This window comes from Juglans microcarpa x Juglans regia, chromosome 4D, assembly GCF_004785595.1.
Source record: "Juglans microcarpa x Juglans regia isolate MS1-56 chromosome 4D, Jm3101_v1.0, whole genome shotgun sequence".
NCBI lineage: Eukaryota > Viridiplantae > Streptophyta > Magnoliopsida > Fagales > Juglandaceae > Juglans > Juglans microcarpa x Juglans regia.
The window spans coordinates 33,682,302-33,702,118 of NC_054600.1; the positions used below are offsets into that span (position 1 = coordinate 33,682,302).

General features: G+C 34.2%; 2 protein-coding genes and 1 long non-coding RNA gene across 11 annotated transcripts; 2 read left to right on the forward strand and 1 right to left on the reverse strand.

Annotated features, from left to right (window-relative positions):
- Positions 1 to 1,365: 1,365 nt before the first annotated feature.
- On the forward strand, positions 1,366 to 3,633 carry LOC121261272. Its single transcript, XR_005939864.1, has 2 exons — positions 1,366 to 1,401; positions 3,161 to 3,633. It is a non-coding gene; the product is annotated as an uncharacterized LOC121261272 (long non-coding RNA).
- A 2,958-nt stretch (positions 3,634 to 6,591) lies between these two features.
- On the forward strand, positions 6,592 to 10,741 carry LOC121261273 (glucan endo-1,3-beta-glucosidase 5-like). Its single transcript, XM_041163557.1, has 2 exons — positions 6,592 to 7,434; positions 9,542 to 10,741. Exons 1-2 carry the CDS (start codon positions 7,091 to 7,093, stop codon positions 10,656 to 10,658), a joined length of 1,461 nt encoding a protein of 486 aa, XP_041019491.1. The 5' UTR covers positions 6,592 to 7,090; the 3' UTR covers positions 10,659 to 10,741.
- A 4,682-nt stretch (positions 10,742 to 15,423) lies between these two features.
- Positions 15,424 to 19,400, reverse strand: LOC121261274 (endonuclease V). 9 transcript variants are annotated; one of them, XM_041163560.1, is made up of 8 exons: positions 19,012 to 19,398; positions 18,663 to 18,932; positions 18,504 to 18,569; positions 18,343 to 18,382; positions 17,773 to 17,837; positions 17,439 to 17,555; positions 16,690 to 16,818; positions 15,424 to 15,933 (listed from the first exon to the last, which is right to left on the reverse strand). In XM_041163560.1, exons 1-8 carry the CDS (start codon positions 19,084 to 19,086, stop codon positions 15,742 to 15,744), a joined length of 954 nt encoding a protein of 317 aa, XP_041019494.1. In that variant the 5' UTR covers positions 19,087 to 19,398; the 3' UTR covers positions 15,424 to 15,741. The 9 variants fall into 9 exon arrangements, 8 of the variants coding, with proteins under 8 accessions (XP_041019494.1, XP_041019498.1, XP_041019495.1 ...); XM_041163564.1 differs by having other exon boundaries at positions 19,025 to 19,397; XM_041163561.1 differs by having other exon boundaries at positions 18,663 to 18,939; positions 19,025 to 19,397.
- Positions 19,401 to 19,817: the final 417 nt, after the last annotated feature.

Below are 19,817 nucleotides of genomic sequence, written 5' to 3' on the forward strand. Positions count from 1 at the left end.
TGTCAGTCCAACGTAACGTTTGCTAGCTGTATTTGAGCTGTAGTTTCTTGTCATGACTTATAATCAAGAGATTTTTTTCCCTAATTTTATCAACGGTTAATTAGTTGGTACTTTTAGATTTTCTATCTCTAATTCTATGCCCTGCAAGCCTCCAATCAATTAATTAAAATATTTTTATTAGTTATTATTCACCACCTCACATCCCATACCTTATAAAAAATATTATCACACTTAATAAAAAACATGTCCACATTTTATAAAAAAGTTATAGGTGTTAGGTGTAGAAATGAATAGTAATTTATGCATAGTATTCATCTTAATTAAAATCACCAAGTCCTTACAATTTTTCATTTAATTCCGACTATAATTAGGTTATCAAAATTTGTTTCCGGCCATTTTGGCTCTTTCTGGTTTGTTCTTTCCTCTCTGACATTCCAATGAAGTAATGAACTGCATTGTTTAGACCATATGATATATTAACCTAGTTTTTGGAATAGCCGATGTATCATTAGGCAAGTCCAAAGTAGAGCTTTGTACGTACGTACCATGCGGGGAATTATATAATCATGTTTCTTTATTTTTTTACTCGATTTCCTTCTTTAACGTTAACCTACCTTATTTGTTAAATAAATATTATTATAATTCGTCTTGAATTATATCATTTTCAATTCAAATTAGTTGATGTTGCATTTTGCATCACTTTGTATTTAAATAATAGACTTAAAAAATTTCTTAAAATATGATGACCCGAAATTATACGAGGAATGTTTTTCATCATTCCATACCACACATTTTATATATTTTAAAATTATTTTTATTTTATTTTATTATTGTTAAATTAATTGAATTGTTCTACTTATTATCCATATACCACGTATTTATTATAAGAAAAAAAATTACAATAAATATGATGTGTGGTGTATAGGATGATAAATAGAATTATTCTAAAACTATAATCTGTAAATCTCCATATTTAGTATTGGTATGATTACTTCCCTCTAATTGATTCCTTTATATTATTATTAGAGCGGTACTACTTTGCCGCTTAAAGTGTACCGTTCAAGCTTACTGCTAGGCTAAAAATATTTTTTTTTATTTTTTTCAATTCTTTTATTCAGATTTTTTTTTATCATTTTAAAAATTTTTTTTAAATCAATACACTAATAATAATTTCCTTAACTATTAAGTAAAAAAATAAATAAAATGTACGATGTGTCAACATGAACGGACAAATTGAGTGACCAAAGTAGCATTTTTTTTATTATTATTCTCTCTCATCACACTTAAAAGTCAAACTGTCATTCTCTCGACAGAACCAATAGACACCTCCTCGACAAAAGCTCTCATCTCTCTCTTGGCAGAAGCTCATCATCGTTGCATCTCTTCAACGTCGAATCTAGGGTGAGTTCAAAGCAACTTGTTCTCTACTTTTTTGAAGTTTTTCTTTGCCTTTTATGGGTTGATTTTCTCTGATTTCATCTAATTTGACAAAATCGTAACTCAAAATTGAAATCATAAAGATTTTGCAGAGATGATTTCTAAACTTGTAGAAGTTTTTGTGGAAGTTTGTGTGAAGATTTCGAAATCATAAAAAGTAAAGATTTGTGTTGATTTTACTCTTTATGTTGATTTCGCAAGTAAAGATTGTGTAAAAATTTCGATACCTATCCATATTTTTATATTTTGAAATCATAAAGAGTAAAGTATTAAGGAAGATTGCACAAATCAAGCCAAAAATGAGATTAAGTTTAGGCTACAATCATGGCTATCACAAACCTTTCCATATATGCAGTGTGTAAATATAAGAACATTACAGTCACAACAAGTGTAATTACCTTAAATAGATTTGTATTCTTGTATATATTTTGTATTGATCATCAATGGAATGTGTGGAAAAATTTCATTGAAATAACATAGCAGTGTTTAATTATGGGAGTGGAAGTTATTCCTATTGGTGCAGGATTATTTTTGTCACATCACAAGTATGTTGTGACTTGTTGTCCAGAACAAACACGGTGGGTGCCAAATATGTCTTTACTCCCTTATCCACCAGTACACCACTTAAACTGGTTGGACAACACAAAATTTAGACGTGTACTTGGAGCTCTTCAGTATCTCTCTCTGACTTGCCCAGAGATATCATTTGCAGTCAACAAGCTGTCCCAATTTATGCACAAACCAACAGTCACACACTGGACAGCTGTGAAGTGTCTTCTTCGTTACTTGAAGCAAACCATCTTTCGTGGTATCTACCTCTAAAAGATTGCAGACTCGATTCTAACTACCTACTTTGATGCAAACTGGGCTGGAAATGTTTATGATTACACCTCTACTTCGGCCTATATCAGCTTCCTTGGCTCAAATCCAATATCCTGGAACTTTAAAAAACAACAAGCAATTGTATGCTCATCTACAGAGATTGAATATAGAGCCCTTGACAATGGAGCCACTGAAACTATGTGGTTACTTAATCTTCTTCATGAACTTGAGTTCCCACTTAAGTCCCCACCATCTCTCTTGTGTGATAATCTTGGAGCCACGCATCTCAGTTTCAATCCCGATCAACACTTAAGGATGAAACATATTCAGATTGATCTTCATTTTGTACGTGACTTGGTTCAACGTGGGACTCTTCATGTTCGCTATGTTCACACTTAAGATCAACTTGCTGACCTGCTCACAAAGCCCTTGCCACCACAACGGACAAAAATTCTTAGGCACAAGATTGGCTTTACCAAGGGAAGCACAATTTTGCGGAGGCGTATTAAGTACACGACAACTATGATACCAAAATGATCATAGGTTTGGACAAACAGAATTGAAAACAAAAACAAGAAGAGGCCTATTAAGTAAGATTGCACAAATCAAGCCAAAGCCAAGTGAGATTAAGTTAAGGCTACAATCATGGCTGTCACAAACCTTTCCATATCTGTAGTGTGTAAATATAGGAACATTACAGCCACGACACTAGTATAATTACCTTAAATAGATTTGTATTCCTGTATATATTGTGTACTGATCATCAATGGAATGTGTGGAAAAATTTCATTGAAACAACATAGCAGTGTTTAATTTTTTATATAAAGTTTTTGTATTTATTTTCTTTATTCTTTATGAGTTGATGTTCTCTTATTTCATTCCTGCAAAATGTTGTAAATAGTTGACGCCATTGGTTGTAGAAATGGAATATCGGCTCTTATAGATCATCTTAGTGAGGTTATCAAAGTTGAAGCAGAAAACAACGCAGAGGCTAATTTTCAAATTTCGTGAAAAATCAATTGCTGGATATCGCGTTGCCTTTCTAAATTTTTTATTGGTGTTATCAATTTTTCAAATCATTGGCAAGTTGCACGTTGGAGGCAGGCGTGAAGATTTGATGCGGTGCACTCGGAGGCATATAAGGTCTTGGGTGGGATCAATCGAGCTGGCATAGAAGATGAACACCGTTGGCCGAGGGCTATAGTTAATGTTCAATCACAATTTGGTTCCCATTTGCTTTCACGTAGTCAATTCATGTATCTACTAATCAAGGTTAGTTGTAGTCAAGTAAAATGGTAACTTGGTCATTAAGAGTATTGCATAACTGCAATTTGTATTAAAGGGCCATTTGAACAGTAAAAGTATTTTATCTTATCTCATTTTATTATTAAAATTTTTTTAAATCCACACACAAAATATAATAAACAATTCAATTTTTTCAAATTTTAAAACAATAATAATATTAAAAAATAATATTGTAACGATATTTTATTCAATTTTTAATTTTTATCTCAACTCATCTCATCACAACTTACTATCCAAACGACACATAAATCTCTCAGTGCGATTTCAGAAGTAGATATGCACTATCTTTTAACACGTTAATGTTATCTACTAATTTTTTATCACTTAATGTTATATACTAAATTCAGCATTTTTCAATTTGTATGGATCGAAATTTCGGTTACCAAAGTGAATTTAGTAGATAAAATTCAGCATTGTATGGATAAATGGTGGCTGCCAGTTCCAGCGTATTTTGGATATCATAAAATCTTTCCTTGCAAAGCTAGATTCGTGCCAGCAATAACCACTCCAATTAACGTTGCACCTCCTACCAAAAGAAACACTAAGGATAAATTTAGATGAAAAATGCTCTGATCACAAAAAGTCTCGTAAAAGTAATCTCAATATCTAACGTATCATATCAAATTATGTCAGTTTATAAATTTATTTTTGTAAAATATTTTTATGACTATTGTAGGAGTGTAGGACTTCTTAATTTGAAATAAACAACCAAATATAGGAAGTGGCCATGAGCTAAATAGACCAAGAAACTTATATTTGAAGGCTCGAACTGTTATTATAATTAATTAAATTTTTTAATATTGTACGTTTTGATGTATAAATCAAACAAGTAATATTATAAATATATTTCAAGTACAAACAAATATTATCAATATTTATCAACTCAATGATACATGAATCGTATTTACAATAATGAAAGATCACTCTTCATATATTCAACGTTTATCTTCTAAATTTTGTAAGTGAAGAAGATAGAAAACAAATGAAAGTAAAAGAAAAATATAAAAGGGAAACTCGTGCATACAAAAATGAGAATAACTGAATGAGAAAAAGCTTCAATGAGACTTTCTCGTTTGTTTTCGCATATGAAATGAGTTGAATTGAGATTAAAATTAAAAATTAAATAAAATATTATTAGAATATTTAGTTTTAATATTATTTTGTTTCGAGATTTAAAAAAATTAAATTATTTATTTTATTTTGTAAAAGAATTTAAAAAAATTATAATAATTAGATGAGATGAGTTGAGAGTAATTATGAAAAAAAATTAGACAAAAGGAGAATAGAAAATTATTACACGTTATGAATATATCCCAGGGTTTAGATAACCCTTGGTCAGAATTTTAATTTGATCTATTTTTAAAAAAAAAAAATCAATTATTTTATAATATTTGGAAGTTAAGGGGATTATTTTTGGAACCGAAGCTAGTCTGGGTAGCATGTGACGGTGGCCCATGAATGGCCCAAGGAAGAGCTCCCTTGTGATGGAACTCGGAGGTACCTTATCTACGTCAACACGCACTGTATATGGGAGAAAACTAACAATCAATCAACAAACTTAAAAGTACACGGCAACTATGATATCAAAATGATCATAGGTTTGGACAAACAGAATTGAAAACAAAAACAAGAAGAGGCCTATCATTGTTAATAAGGAAATGGAATCGAAAGTGCTGACGTGTAGCGCACATATTTTACTAATAAGATTGAGAATAAAGTCGGTGGTAAATTTGTTTGAACTCGAAGGGTTATTCTTTTGCCCTTTTTAAGATAAAAGTGGAAACAAAATGATTTTATCATTCCCGTGGCAGATTTGGTGAATTGATTTTGGTCAAGAGTTTTTTGCGGTTGTTCGATCAAATCGATAGCCATTACTCAATGTACTCATGGCCATGGGACAGACCGAAGGAAGGACAGCCATGATATTTCGGCATGGTTTGGTAGTGGAGTATGTTTATTTATGAGCTAAGCTAATACTATGCATAAACTGCTTTCCACCCCCCCCCCCCCCAAGTCCATTGGTCGTACTCAGTCACCACCTGTTCCAGTTAAGAGCTACTAGGGTTATTATTGAAGGGAACAAATTTCACTCACATATTTTATATATTTTAAAATTATTTTTATTATTTTTTATTTTATTTTATTTTATTTTATTATTATAAGGAACATATTATATATAATTCTCATACTTTTACACACCACTTAAAATATGTGATTTTATTTTTTTATCATCTTATTTTATATTTCACATGTTAAGAAATATGATAGTAAAAAAATAAAATTGTATATTTTTAAGTGGTGTGCAAAGTGTGAAGCTTATGTTTAGAATTTTTTTTCTTGTTAAATTAATTGACTTGTTTTATTTATTATCCATATACTATATATTTATTATATAAAAAAAATTAAAAACAGATGTGATATTTAATGTACGAAGATGATAAATAGAATTAAAAAAAAAAAAAAAAGAGTAAGATCTCATCATCGATCTCATCATCCCACTTTTTAACAATAATTTACATAAAATTTGCGCAAATCATTTCGGCTAGAATTATTCTTATTATTGAGGAATAGCAACTCTCTTGCTTTTCTTTTCAGAATAGTATTAATTGTTCAGAAATGTTTGGGATCTCGAAAATGGTCCTGAATATTTCTCTTGAATTTTTTTTAATTTAGTAATTAAGAAAATATTTTTTAATTATATTATGAATTTTTTATTTTTTAAAAAAATGTTTATAATGATTAAAAAAATATATGAAAAAAATAAAAGAAAAAAAATGAAATTTGCTGCTCGAGGACATCTTTCGGAACAAATTTTTTGTGATTGTAATACCATTTTTTATTGTTTAGATTTGAAAATAAGTTAAAATAAGTTGTGAATAGTAGTGAGATAGTTTATAAATAGTAATAAGATTTATAAATTAAAATTAATAAATAATAATAAATAATAATAAAATAAATTAAAATAAATTGAGATTGATTGCGAATTAAACTGGACTTTAATTGTTTCGCTTCTGATTTCTGACTTCTGAGGTGGATGTAGTGTTGCTCTATCTCATATCTGGGCTCTGCCGCTTTTTACTTTTTGACTGGCTCTGATTATGAAGGCTTGCTTTAGTTAGTATATGACTTTATTTTGTTTCCTTCGCAACTTTTCCCAAGTTCCTCATTTTGCTTTATTGAACTTTTTCTTTCTAGGTTTCTGTTTCTTGATTTCCGTATTGATCACTCTCTAGCTACTTGGTCGAAAGATGAATATAAACCCTTTTCGACATAATTTTTAATTCTGCTTTGGCATCTTTCTGCCTTATTTCCCAGCTCTCTACCTCTCTGACTAGTTGTTAGATAAAACCAAGCTTTGTTCTCAAATCCACGCATTAAAGCTGACCCCATGCTTTAACTGATTAAAAAAAAAAAACTGACCCCATTCTTTAAATTCAGTATCTATTCATTAGATTAGACCCATTTATCCTTGAGTTGTTTTGACGGCATTCAAGCATTATCTAGAGAGTATATCCGCGAAGGGATTATGGGGTGGTTGAAAGGCGTGGATTTCGCTGCTGCCGTTTTCTTGTTACTTGCTGTGCTTTTGATGGATTCAGCAAGTGGAATTGGAGTTAATTGGGGAACCCAGGTACAGCACCCTCTGCCAGCTGCAACCGTAGTGAAGATGCTCAAGGAAAATGGTTTTCAGAAGGTTAAGCTCTTCGATGCCGATTCCACAATTTTGAATGCCCTGAGAAATTCAGGGATTCAGGTGATGGTGGGTATTCCAAACGACATGCTTTCTACTTTGGCTAATAGTGTGCAATCAGCTGAGAAATGGGTTGCCAAGAATGTGTCGGCACATGTCTCTTCCAACGTAGACATCAGGTGAATCCTTTCCCACTTTTCTTATTGTAACGCTACCGTTTTAAACTTCTGCCATAGATATCCAAAAATAATAACTTGGAATCTAAACTGCAGCTATGTGCACACTTGACGAAGTTGCAGTTCTTTATTGTTCTCTTACTTAATAATGGATTCTGATCATTTCCCTTGTGGAATGCAGAACTGGGTCTGATGGCTGTAATACTATTTCTACTATTTGCATAATCTTTTACTGGGGGGCGACAAAATGCTTGAAAAGTGTTTTAATAATCCAGAATTCGTGTTGCAGAAGAAATTGTAATTCGCGAACACAAAAGATATTGCAGATCTACAAAAGTCCACGTACCGTGGTCAGATTGCTAAAACTTTTAGGCTAATGATGCGACCCATTTACCACTCTTATTTTAAAATTTTTATTTATTATTTATTATTTTCTTTTTAATTTTTTTTAGTATCTTTAATCATTCAAAAAATATATAATTTCATTAGTAATCACTTTTTTAATCATTAAATAAAAATAATAATAATAATAATAAAAAAAAGAGTAGTAAAGCGATAATAGTAAGTAGTAAGCAGAGGCGTAGGTTTGGGGGCCAAAGTTAAAAAAAATAATTTTAGAGGATCAAATACTAACTTTTATATAATTTTCTTTATAAAAACATCTTTTAAAACTTAATTTTCATCACATTTTGAAAATTCTAAGTCTCTTAATAGCTCCGCCCCTAGTAGTTAGAATGTCATTATCGAAACTTTTCATCCATAAACACATGGGAATAACAGAAAACATCTTGTACGCGTCTGTTTCTGTGTCCTGCTTTTTCCTGAACCAAACAATGAAACAAACAGCTGAGCACACAATTTTGTAGAGCTATTGGCTCCTGCTAGTAAGCCCATGTGCTCTTAAGATTCCCGTAAAGCGTGGAGTGCATTCATCCTCACTTCTAACAAGAAAAAATCTATTTATCATTCATTTTTTCATTATCTCATGATGTGATATTAAATGATAAGTTCATAAATAAAATATAATAAATAATATTCAATCATTTAATATCACATTATGAGATGATAAAAATTAAGATGATGAGTAGAATTATTCAGACTTAGGCACAAGCAGGCAATGCAGGGGCTGACTGGGTTGACCAACTGCTTTCTGCCTAAGTTCATAAAATCTCATTTTATTCACACCGGATGCTTGTGTGCTTTGGTTCCTTTTAACTCCAATTTCCCCTTGGCTAGTACTTTTTTTTTTTTTTTTTTTTGGTTGAAGTAGTTTTGACCTTAAATTTAACAAACCACCATCCGTAGGTATTTCATCTAAACAAAAAGAATGCCACTTTACTGTTTAAAGAAGATTTATGTACCTTTATTTTGCGTCTCAACAGCATTTTGTAGGACCTTTACACCGAACAAAAAGAACTATGTGACCTGACACTAATGGGTGGCTACATTTTGATAGGTTACAGGGTTTTGATCCTAATTACTTGTCAGTGGCCACCTTCTTTTTGTTTTCCTTTGTCAATTGGTGAACAAATTGCTTGTGATGAGGATTACCTACATTTTCTTACCCCAACATGAATAAATGGCTCTCATTTTTGGTTTGTTGCTGAAAATTTTGGATTTATATTCGCAGATGTGACATACATCCAAATGATTTTGAGTGTGCTTCCAAATGCCAACCACATAAGCATCCTTACTGCAAGATTTCTATCACTTGGTTTTAAAATTGTTGTCATGATAGAGTAAATTCTCTCCTCCTCAAGTCATTGTGAAGTCGTGATTATATATGCCTGATTTTACATAACATTATTCAGCTATTTTGCCTAATGTTGTGATAATGTATATATGCCCATCTGATAGAGGCGCCGGATAACTTTTATGAAAGTCGGTATAAAACTTTGGGGAAATGCACTCTTATAAGAATAGAATTTGCAAACAGTGTAGTTTCGTAAATTACCTCTACAAAACTGTAAAAGCATCAAGAGAAGTCAGAGGCAAAGGCAACCCATTTCTTGTTATCTTCGTTCTTCTATCGGCTTGTCTTGTTTCGTTTCATTTTGTGTGCGGTCTATATTTTTCTGTTGAATTTACTTCTTCATATTTTCTCTGCAAGGTACGTTGCAGTTGGGAATGAGCCATTCTTGTCAACCTACAATGGAAGCTTTGAAGGATTAACTCTTCCGGCCCTTCAAAATATCCAGGCAGCCCTTGTAAAAGCTGGTTTGAGCAGTCAGGTTAAAGTCACTGTGCCCCTAAATGCTGATGTATACGAGAGTCCAACAAATATCCCTTCTCAAGGTGACCTTCGTGCAAACATCCGTGATAACATGGTGCAAATCATTAAGTTCTTGAACGACAATGGATCTCCTTTTACTGTCAACATATACCCCTTTATCAGCCTCTATGGCCATACCGATTTCCCTTTTGACTATGCTTTCTTCAACGGCTATTCATCTCCCATAAATGATAACGAAAAAATCTATCAAGACATGTTCAGTGCCAATTATGATACCCTGGTATGGACCTTACAGAAAAATGGCTTTGGAAACATGTCCATAATAGTTGGAGAAATTGGATGGCCTACTGATGGAGATCAAAATGCAAACATACAGAATGCTCAGAGGTTCAACCAAGGCTTCATGTCTCGTTATTTATCTGGGCAGGGAACTCCGATGAGATCCGGCCCCGTAGATGCATACATATTCGGCCTCATAGATGAAGATGGCAAAAGCACTCAGCCAGGAAATTTTGAACGCCATTGGGGGCTGTTTTTCTTCGATGGAAAACCCAAATACCAGCTTAATCTTACGGCCAACTCGAACGGATTGGTAGCAGCAAGTAATGTAAAATATCTGGCCCGGCAATGGTGTGTCCTGTCATCCTCTGCTAGTCTTGATGACCCGCAAGTTGGGCCTAGTGTCACTTACGCTTGTGAAAATGCTGATTGCACTAGTCTTGGATATGGAACTTCATGTGGAAATTTGGATGCTCTGGGAAACATCTCTTATGCATTTAACAGTTACTATCAGATGCAGAATCAGCTTGAGACCGCCTGCAAGTTTCCAAACCTTTCGGTTGTCACACGCACAGATCCATCACCATCATCTGGTGATTGCAAATTTAGGATCATGATTGATACGCCTGTGGTAGTGGGGACTAGCGTTGGGTCACTTCAAAAGTCTGTCAGTTTTTTGCTGTTTCTGTTCTTGTTTGTCTCTACAACTATGTGATTTTGCGGATATGTAGCACACTACTGGCTTCAATTTGTTTTATTTGTATATATTGAAACGTTATCCGAGATGTTTGAGATTCATATCTTACAGTTAGCGGTTGAGAGATATTAAACCACTAAGGTTTGTGCCAACCCAAGTTGGATATATATATATATATATATATATACACACACACATATATATATATAGATAGAACTGTATACTAAATTTTAACTATTAACTACTAAGTTATTACAAACTACAATTTACAATTATACAAATTAAGACTCTAAGAGAACTAATAAACTTAAACTATTATAAACTCCTCTAAAAATATTAAATATTATAAATTGTAGCAACATTACACTTAATTGTAAATTAACAATTATAACTCATAACTTGAAAATTTGATCAATTTGGGATGGCAGCGTAGCGCTATGTAGGGGTGAATTCACTGAGTGGTGAGTTGTGTCAACTGTTGTGAGACTGAAAATCAAGATCATAAACGTTAATTAGTTATAAAACCTTAAAGGCTGAAATATTAATAAGTTAAAAATAAAATAAATTAGAATTATAAAGTTATAAAATGAAACAAAAATTAAAATATTAAATATTAAAAGTACCTTTTGAGATGAGATTGGGATTGGGCATTGGAAATTGGAATTTGAGATGAAGTCATGAAGATGAGGCAGATGAGCATAAATCGGTCATTAGGATTGGGCATATGTATAATTGTATATTGAGAATATGAAAGCTAAAATAAAAACAAGCAAAATAATTAGATACTAAAATATTATATAAAATTATAAATAAAAAATAAAAAATAAAGGACAATTTGTGCAAAACCATGGCAATTGTGGGTCCAATACAAAGTCATACTGCATCGGAGGTAGCCGTAGACGTCATCTTATGTATTACTATAACAATAAAATTTGAAATTAAATTAATGAATACCAATTAAATGAAAATAAATAAATTAATAAGAAATTAGAAAATGAAATTAAAATAAATACCAGATTCAAGCTTATCACCACCCTCCTCCTCGATGTCGGCCTCCTCATACTCAAGAACATCCGGAACATGAATTAGAGTTCCCTTGATCCAATTCTGCATGCAAATCAAAGCCTCCACAGTGGTAGGAGCTAATGAACTCCGAAATGAATTCAATACACGCCATTCGGTGCTAAAGGCTGACTCCGAGGCTACGATGCTAACAGGGATGGCCAAAAGACTGCGGGCTATCTCTCCAAGGATGGGATACTTAACGACATTCACCTTCCACCAACTTAATATATCGAACTCTCGTGAAAATGATATTACCTCCGCTACTAAGTATCTATCTATCTCTAACTGAGCCTCTACATAACTCCGCATTAAGGGGTCTACTCAAACCTCTACCCTAGTCCAATCTACGTCTTTTCCCAGTATCGATTTCTTGAACCGGTGTGGAGGTAGGTGTAGGTGCCGCAATATTACCACCTTGCAGGATGGTAAACTCATCAAATAATCTACAAAGGGTTTCCCAAACCCTTGCTGCATTAAGCTCCGCCCATGCTTGCCCGTACGCAAGGCCTAATTCAAATACCATGTCATCCACCTTAAACATCGGGTCAAGTACGACAGTTACATATAACAAAATATTAGCCCTAGTAAAATCTCCCAAATACTTGTTGTACTTTGACCTCATAACCAATGCCATCTCCCGCAGCCTAAAGTGACCACCCGCGACCATGTCATCTAATTCTTCTTTTACCTTACATATTTGCTGACAGAATTGATGGGATGTAGGGTACAAAGTTCCAGATATTATCGTGGTGACTTCATAAAAAAGTCTCAAAAAGTCTACAAAAATAGATACAATCTCCCAATCATCATCTACGGGTTTCCCCAACCTCCCGTGATCATCAAAATATTTAATATATTGGATGTCTTCATCACCCAATATTGCAAATGCCCGCCTATATTCTTGGGCCGCCTCCAACATAAAAAATGTTGAGTTCCATCATATAGGCATATCAGTACAAAGACCCTTTTTGGATGTTAGGCCCGCAGATCTTGAAGCAATCTTGAATTTCTCCAACCTCGAAGGAGAAGATCCCACCCATCTCACAGGAGTCCTGACTCGAGAGATTGAGTCATGAAGATCCCTCAAACCATCAGTAACAATAAGATTCAGAATATGTGTCTCACATCTCACATGCAGACACTCACCACCCAAAATTGTCTTATTTGCCTCTCTAAGATAGGTCTTCAAATGTCCCAATGCAACATCATTAGATGAGGCATTATCAACTGTGACTGTAAGTACTCGGGTCAACCCCCACTCTTTTATTGCGGCCTCTAAGGCCTTCCTAATTGTCTCACCCTTATGATCGGTGATTTGACAAAATTTGATAATTTTCTTATGCAATATCCAATTACAATCAACAAAATGCACAGTTAAAGACATATAATTAAAATTTTGGACTGATGTCCAAGTATCAGTGGTAAAGCAAACAAATTGTCCGGCCAATTCACCTCTCAACTTCTCTTTTCTGAACAAAAATATTTTTTTACATCTGTACCGTGTGGCGAGAAGGAATATTAAACATTGGTTCAAAGTAGCAAGCAAATGTTTGGAACCCTTTCCCATCAACAACTTGAAAATGTAGCTCGTCCACGATGACCATACGAGCTAAGTGTCTTTTAGACTCATCGGGATCATACTTAGTATACCCCCTCAAAGTTGCACCCCCACTAGTCCCATCTGCCATTTTTTAAAGTCCAATTTCTAGCCTAAATTGACTTTTCTCTTGTAATGATCTTAATATTGAACTTTTTTTACATTAGTCTTCTAAGTGCACCTTTAATTGTGAGGTGTCATATTTCCTATAATGGCATCTATAGATTTTTCTACAATGGTTACACTTGGCTTGGGGGTTATTGGGGTCACCACCCTCTAGTTTGGTGAAATGAGCCTAAACTATAGAAGCAGGTTTCTTGTTAGGCTTAGGGGCGGGGCAAGGTACCGTAAGGATAGGTGTTGAGCTAGGAGTAGGTGCAGGAGTAAGGGTAGGGGTATGAGTAGATGTAGGTGTAAAGGTAGGGGTAGGGGTACCCTGGGCATCGAAAGGAGAGCTCGCATTAGAATCTGCTGGCATATCCATTAACTCAACCAAACAATAAATCTGAAATTAAAGCAAACATATCAATGTGCCAAACAATTACAACCAAGCATTAACTTATATATTGAAAATTTAGAAGTTGGAAGATGAAACGTTAATGATCAAACATCAAAGATATAAAAAAAAAAAAAATGAAATACCCAATTAAAATGGGTTATACATGTAGTCGGATTGGAACCCAAATATAAAAATGAAATTTCAGCCTAGATTTTGTCTATTATTAAAAATAATAATGCTGCCAAAAGAAGAGCATACGAGCTAATGAATTTTACTAAACTCGTTAGGCTGAATATCAATATCTCACACATCTACGTCTAATAAATTACTAATGAATTCCTTAGATTTCACAATTTAAACCCCAATTACATTTGTTCTTGAATTCCTTAGGGCTAAGTATCACTAAAAAATTAAAATTTTCATGTGAATGATTGAATCCTATATTTACTCAATTTTTTTTTTAAAAAAAAGTGTGCAGCACTTGCGTACTATATTTGTAAGTTATATTGTTACAAATATTTCTCATCAATTTACCTAATTAAATTATATTTTGGATTCCAATCCGAAATGAAACCCCTAAATTAATTTAGGGTATTTAGAGAGAGAGAGAGAGTGAGTGAGTGACTGGGAGGGTGATCGCGCCCGCGGGAGGGGGGGTGTTGGGTGGTTCTAAACAAAATGGAAACGACGCCGTTTCACTATTGAGGAAACGGCGTCGTTTCCTAATGGGTATATAAAAAAAAAAATAACCCAGGCATGAAACGACGTTGGGTTATTATTATTTTATATATATATATAAGGGATAACGGGGCGGGACGGGGTATAAACGGGGCGGGGGTTGCCCCTATCCCGCCCCCGCCCCCGTGTTGGGGGTCAGATGCGGGCGGGGCCACCCGCCCCCCGCATCTGACGGACAGGGGGCTCCGCCTCGTTGACCGGAGGTGGAGCAGAAGCGAGCGGCTAGTGAGATGAGATGAGATGGTTTTAGATAAAAATTATCAGAATATTATTTTTTAATATTATTATTATTTTGAGATTTGAAAAAATTAAATTGTTTATTATATTGTGTAAAAATTTGAAAAAATTTTAATGATGAGATGAGTTGAGTTAAGTTGAGATAATTTCTCAATCCAAACGGAGTCAAGACACGTCAGGCTTATAACATTGAATTCAAATTGGAACTTAAACTTGGAGGCCCCATATTAAAGAAGGCCATTTACATTTTATCCTCAAGAGTTGACAAATCAGGTTGCTCAAGATAAACGGAAAATACGGATGTTTCTATACCCCACACACGCTGTCTACAAAGTGCTTTGATCTGATACATTTTGACAATATGACCGTATCTTTTCATTTTATCAGGTTTTGGGTAACTTCCTAGCAACATTGACGATACGATTTAAAACCCTTCAAGCACAATTGACTTCTGCGAAAAACCCATCAATCGGTTCTTAATATTTCTTGTGAAAACTCGTAACCTTAACCAAGAGACATGAGTTGACCTAAAACTCACTAAGAAGCCACCATTCTTTGCCAAAAGTTACTACCTCAAACAGCTCTTTGTTTAAACAAACTCTTGTCCATTGTAAAAAAAAAATTCTGAAAAATTCATGCACGATAAATGATCTAAACATTAACATATATTCATTAAACTTTGAAATAACCACAAATTTCTACACAGAGTATGAATAAAAGATTGTAATTCATGGTTAATTGGGGTACCTTAAAAAACATATATGGCCAGTTTGTTGTCTCAACAGGCAATTCCCTGTCACTATCACTAAGCGTTTGAAACTTGGAAATTGTTTCATTGGCCAAGGAGATGCCTACAATCGAGGCAGGTGTTGAGACCTAGAGAGAATTATTCGTTTGGTTAAATAGTAAACATTACTTCTTTGGAACCCCCAACTCGGGGCCAATACTACAAATTCTCTCTAATGTCATTGAACTTTACGTGCTTGCTTGTAGCAGCTATGTACTTCCCTTATATTCTCAGATCTCATCCCTTCGACTGCTTTGTGTTTCTGAAAATATATTTGTTGAAGAAGAGATAAATAAGTGAACCAACCAGATCCATGAAGTTGCATCATTCTGACACTCCCTTTTGACGCTTCTGCAGGTATTCCCTCGACCTAATATCGGCCTGTTGTTCAATAAAGTAAGTAATAAATGGAATCACAGCAGATTTCCATCCAACATGATATTTAATATTCAGTGAAGATTAAATACGTGCTCGCGTCCACACACTTGTATCTTCAGTAGGTTGAGAAATTGAAAAATTGTGACTGGGTTAGATTAAAATGAATTCTTGTTGCTGATATTCTCAACCATGTGTTACTTCCAGTTTGGGGTACCACGAAATTTCACCAATAACAAAAAAAGAAAAAAGAAAAAAAAAGGACTTCCCCCAAAAAAGAAAAGGGATCAACTTGATCTGAACATTAAAATCCGATGCACGGAAATTTTTAGTATAAACCGTGGAAAATATGTTGAGAGAATTCCATAAATCTTTGGTTTGATACTTGCTATCATATAAAAATCAATATTGGAGAAGAGAATTGCTGACATGGTAGTATCATACAATGTCTCTCCACCAGAGTAGGCATCATGCAACTTAAAGTGACAAGCCTCCAACATTATCTTGGTCAGACACTAGTTTAATATGCAAAGCATTTAACATTTGATGCAAATTGAAGACCTAAGCCAGAGTATTAGTGAACAGAATAAAGCTTCCATAATACAGTCATAATATTTGTACTTAGCTCCATATTCGAAGTCAATAGTGGGTATTAAATAGAAAGGGCCCATGTAAAATAAATAATTTTACTCAACCATAAATCTGTTGAATAAAGGTAGCTTGCTTACACTCAGCCCCTTCTAAATCTTACCTGTCGGATAGGCTCTGGCACACGATACTTGCAAGCCATTTTAACGATTATTATGGCAGTATAAAGTGATACACGGTGACCAACTGAAATAAATATAGGCTTCAAGGAGTCCTGTGTAGATCTCATTGCCTGTAGATAGAGAATGAACCTGAATTACAATGCTGTAAATCAAAACTTAGGAACAACGGATTCAATGTTTAGTCGTTTGCCTTAGATTGTTGCATATGCCAACCAGTGCATAGATAATTATTTAAAATTTCCCTCTAGGAACCTTCCATGAAAACTTTCAAGAGCTGAAATGATCCTGGAGCATCTATACCTGAGCTTGATTATAAAGAGTGCATCCCACATAGGACGGTGTTGGTTGCCTCCCCATATATGCTCACCCTATTCACTTAGACATTACATGGTCCACAGCTAGGATGCAGTTTCAAGATAAAACATCAAGCACTAATGATAATGCCTATTTCGTTTATAGTGCAAAAGCAACCAAGTGTAGGATACATGTTTTGTTTTCACCCATGGTTAAAGGCTTCCAGCAATAGCTACAAACAAACCAATAAGCTCTAGCTTGCCAGATACAGTTTGCAGTATTATTGTGCTTCATCTGAGTTAGCCAATCTTTTGCATTTCACTTCAGTTTGTAAGATACACTCTAAATGATGTAATCAAGTATTCTATTCATTAATGATATGCCAATAGATTCAAATATCACTTCAAGAAATAGAGTTCATACTCAAGTTTCTTACCGCTCCCCATGTGTGGCCAGAGCATCCAGTCAAAGTAATAAAATCTCTAGTACTGTTTTCTTTGGCTTCAAGAAGTTGTCTCACTCTCGAATAAGTAAGACCGTCCACATGATGCAGCTGAGATATGTAAGTACGAACATTGTCATAGCTTAACCAAAAGAGCAAGTAATCAGGATCAAATTTCAAGTCAAAATGAGGATATGTAATTCAAGGGTAACCAAAATGATGTATAGATGTCTATTTAATAAATTCATGTTTATCCCAATATGAATATATTGGGAGTTATGGAGATGAATCTACAAGAAAAATTAACGTTAATACAGTCAGAACTCACATTCTTTCCAATCCCAATTGTAGGGAGGTCAGCCAAAACACCTAGATGGCAAGCCAAGCCAAAACCTACACGAAACTTTATGGTTTAGATTTTTTCTCTGGTTAAAGCAAGGATGGGTAACAAACTATGTAATCAATGGCTGATGTAAGTCAATCATAATTCTCCTTTCACACAGCAATAAATAAAATCGATGTTCTAAATTATGTGGAGGTAAACTAAATATTTCAAACTTATTTTAAACAGAATGGCAATCATCTGGTTGGGAATGAGCAAAACGTTTAGTCATTTCTAGTTTGTTACTAAAACAAGAACCAAATTTAGATGGAAAAGGAAAATATACATAAACCAAAAAGGAATGTTATGATTACTACTGCCGCAATTCATCCAACTAGTGAATACTTCCATCTAAGGGTTTCCTTCGCAGCAGAAGATTGCTGGAGGCCAAGCCGCGACTACTACATCCAGTCACAAGCTGGGTTTCAGAGAATCAGAATAATGCCTCATCGGGTTTAGTGTACAATGCTCAGGAAGAAATATAAATTCCAAACAAAATTGTGACGAAGCACTTGCCTCGAGGATGAAGTATTCCATTTCCATCAACCATTAACAACTGTTCATTTGATAATGCACCAGTGTTACAAATCCCAAGTATCACCATAATAATTTAGCAAAATGTTCGTCTTTTCTTTTCCAGGTCAATGAAAACTTCAAGCGCAGATACATGAATCTACCTGTGGGTAGAAAGGGCTGGCATCTTTTTTCTGTATTCGCTGCAGAAGTTCTAGAAGAATCGGAGCCTAAAAAAGCAAAAGAACAAAAAAAGTCAAATGCATCGAACAGGAAAAGAACGAACGATGAGATAGCGAAAGGATTTTTGATAGAAGGAAAACCTCTCTGAAGGCGAGGAAGCCAGGAACATAAGGGACAGCAATGGTGACAATTGCGAAATCTTCATAGACGACTTGGAGGTTTTGAATGTTCAACACCACAAGTGTCCCACAAGCGACCGATGGGTCCTCCTTTGAGAAGCTCACGTCTACCCCACCTACATACCTCAACACCTCCACCTCTTCCAGTTCCTCCTCTTTCTCACTGGACGTTGTTTTTGGTAATTTCCACGCGAAATCATCCTTTGTGATCAATCTTCTCCTGAGCATATCCTGAGCCCTATAAAAACACCCGTTATTAAAGCTTCGTTGTGTAATTATTAGTCACAAATGAGATGATTTTATATTTTACAAACTCGATCCACCGCTTATGATCTTGTGAGGAAGATGATGCTTCTTCGGCTTCCGTTTCGAATAGTTTTTCCATGATCAGATTGGGACCATCCGAGCAACCTAACAGTGGGTATAAGAGTCGTCTACGATGCTGCTGAAGGCAGTACCCAATTCGATACGGTATTTAGCCAAGAGAAACAGAGAAAGCTAAAGACGTTGGATCAAATCCTGCGCTAACTTGCGAAATCGGTACACGGAATCCTTCGCATCACGGGATTCCCGGGAATGTGCTTTGCTTTGTAACGCACGGGACATTCCTCTCGTTCCTAATGCACCGTCTTTTCTTTCGCCGTTAAAACTCTCCCGAGATTTATTAAAGAAAAATTCCAGGCCCGATACAAATATTCTAGCCTCGATACAATTTTTTGAAACTTTGGTATAAAATATAAGAGGCTTGTTATATATCAGCCTATACAATACAGTATATCTCATATTATTTTTTATTTTTATTTTTTATCACAGCATATGATATGGCTATAGGCTGATGTATATATATTTTCAAAATATAATAAATAATTTAAATTTTTTAAATTTTAAAATAAAAATAATATTTTAATAATACTACTTAGAAAAGTCTATTCATCATCTTAACTCTTATCATCATATAATATAATATCATATAATAAGTTTATAAATAAAATATAATAAATAATTTCTAATCACTTAATATTATATTATAAAATAATAAAAATTAAGATGATGAGTAACATTACTCATACTACTTAACTGCGTAACCCAGGCCTAACCTCTCTCGAAAGAATACTA

Excerpts from the sequence above, each read along its gene's own strand:
- LOC121261273 (XM_041163557.1), top strand. The coding sequence starts at position 7,091 with ATGGGGTGGTTGAAAGGCGTGGATTTCGCTGCTGCCGTTTTCTTGTTA. Across the intron at positions 7,435-9,541 it reads TCTTCCAACGTAGACATCAG|GTACGTTGCAGTTGGGAATG; the intron begins GTGAATCCTTTC and ends TTTCTCTGCAAG.
- LOC121261274 (XM_041163558.1), bottom strand. The coding sequence starts at position 19,086 with ATGGAAAAACTATTCGAAACGGAAGCCGAAGAAGCATCATCTTCCTCA. Across the intron at positions 18,940-19,015 it reads GATCATAAGCGGTGGATCGA|GGCTCAGGATATGCTCAGGA; the intron begins GTTTGTAAAATA and ends GTGTTTTTATAG. Across the intron at positions 17,556-17,772 it reads CAATTGGGATTGGAAAGAAT|CTGCATCATGTGGACGGTCT; the intron begins GTGAGTTCTGAC and ends TACATATCTCAG.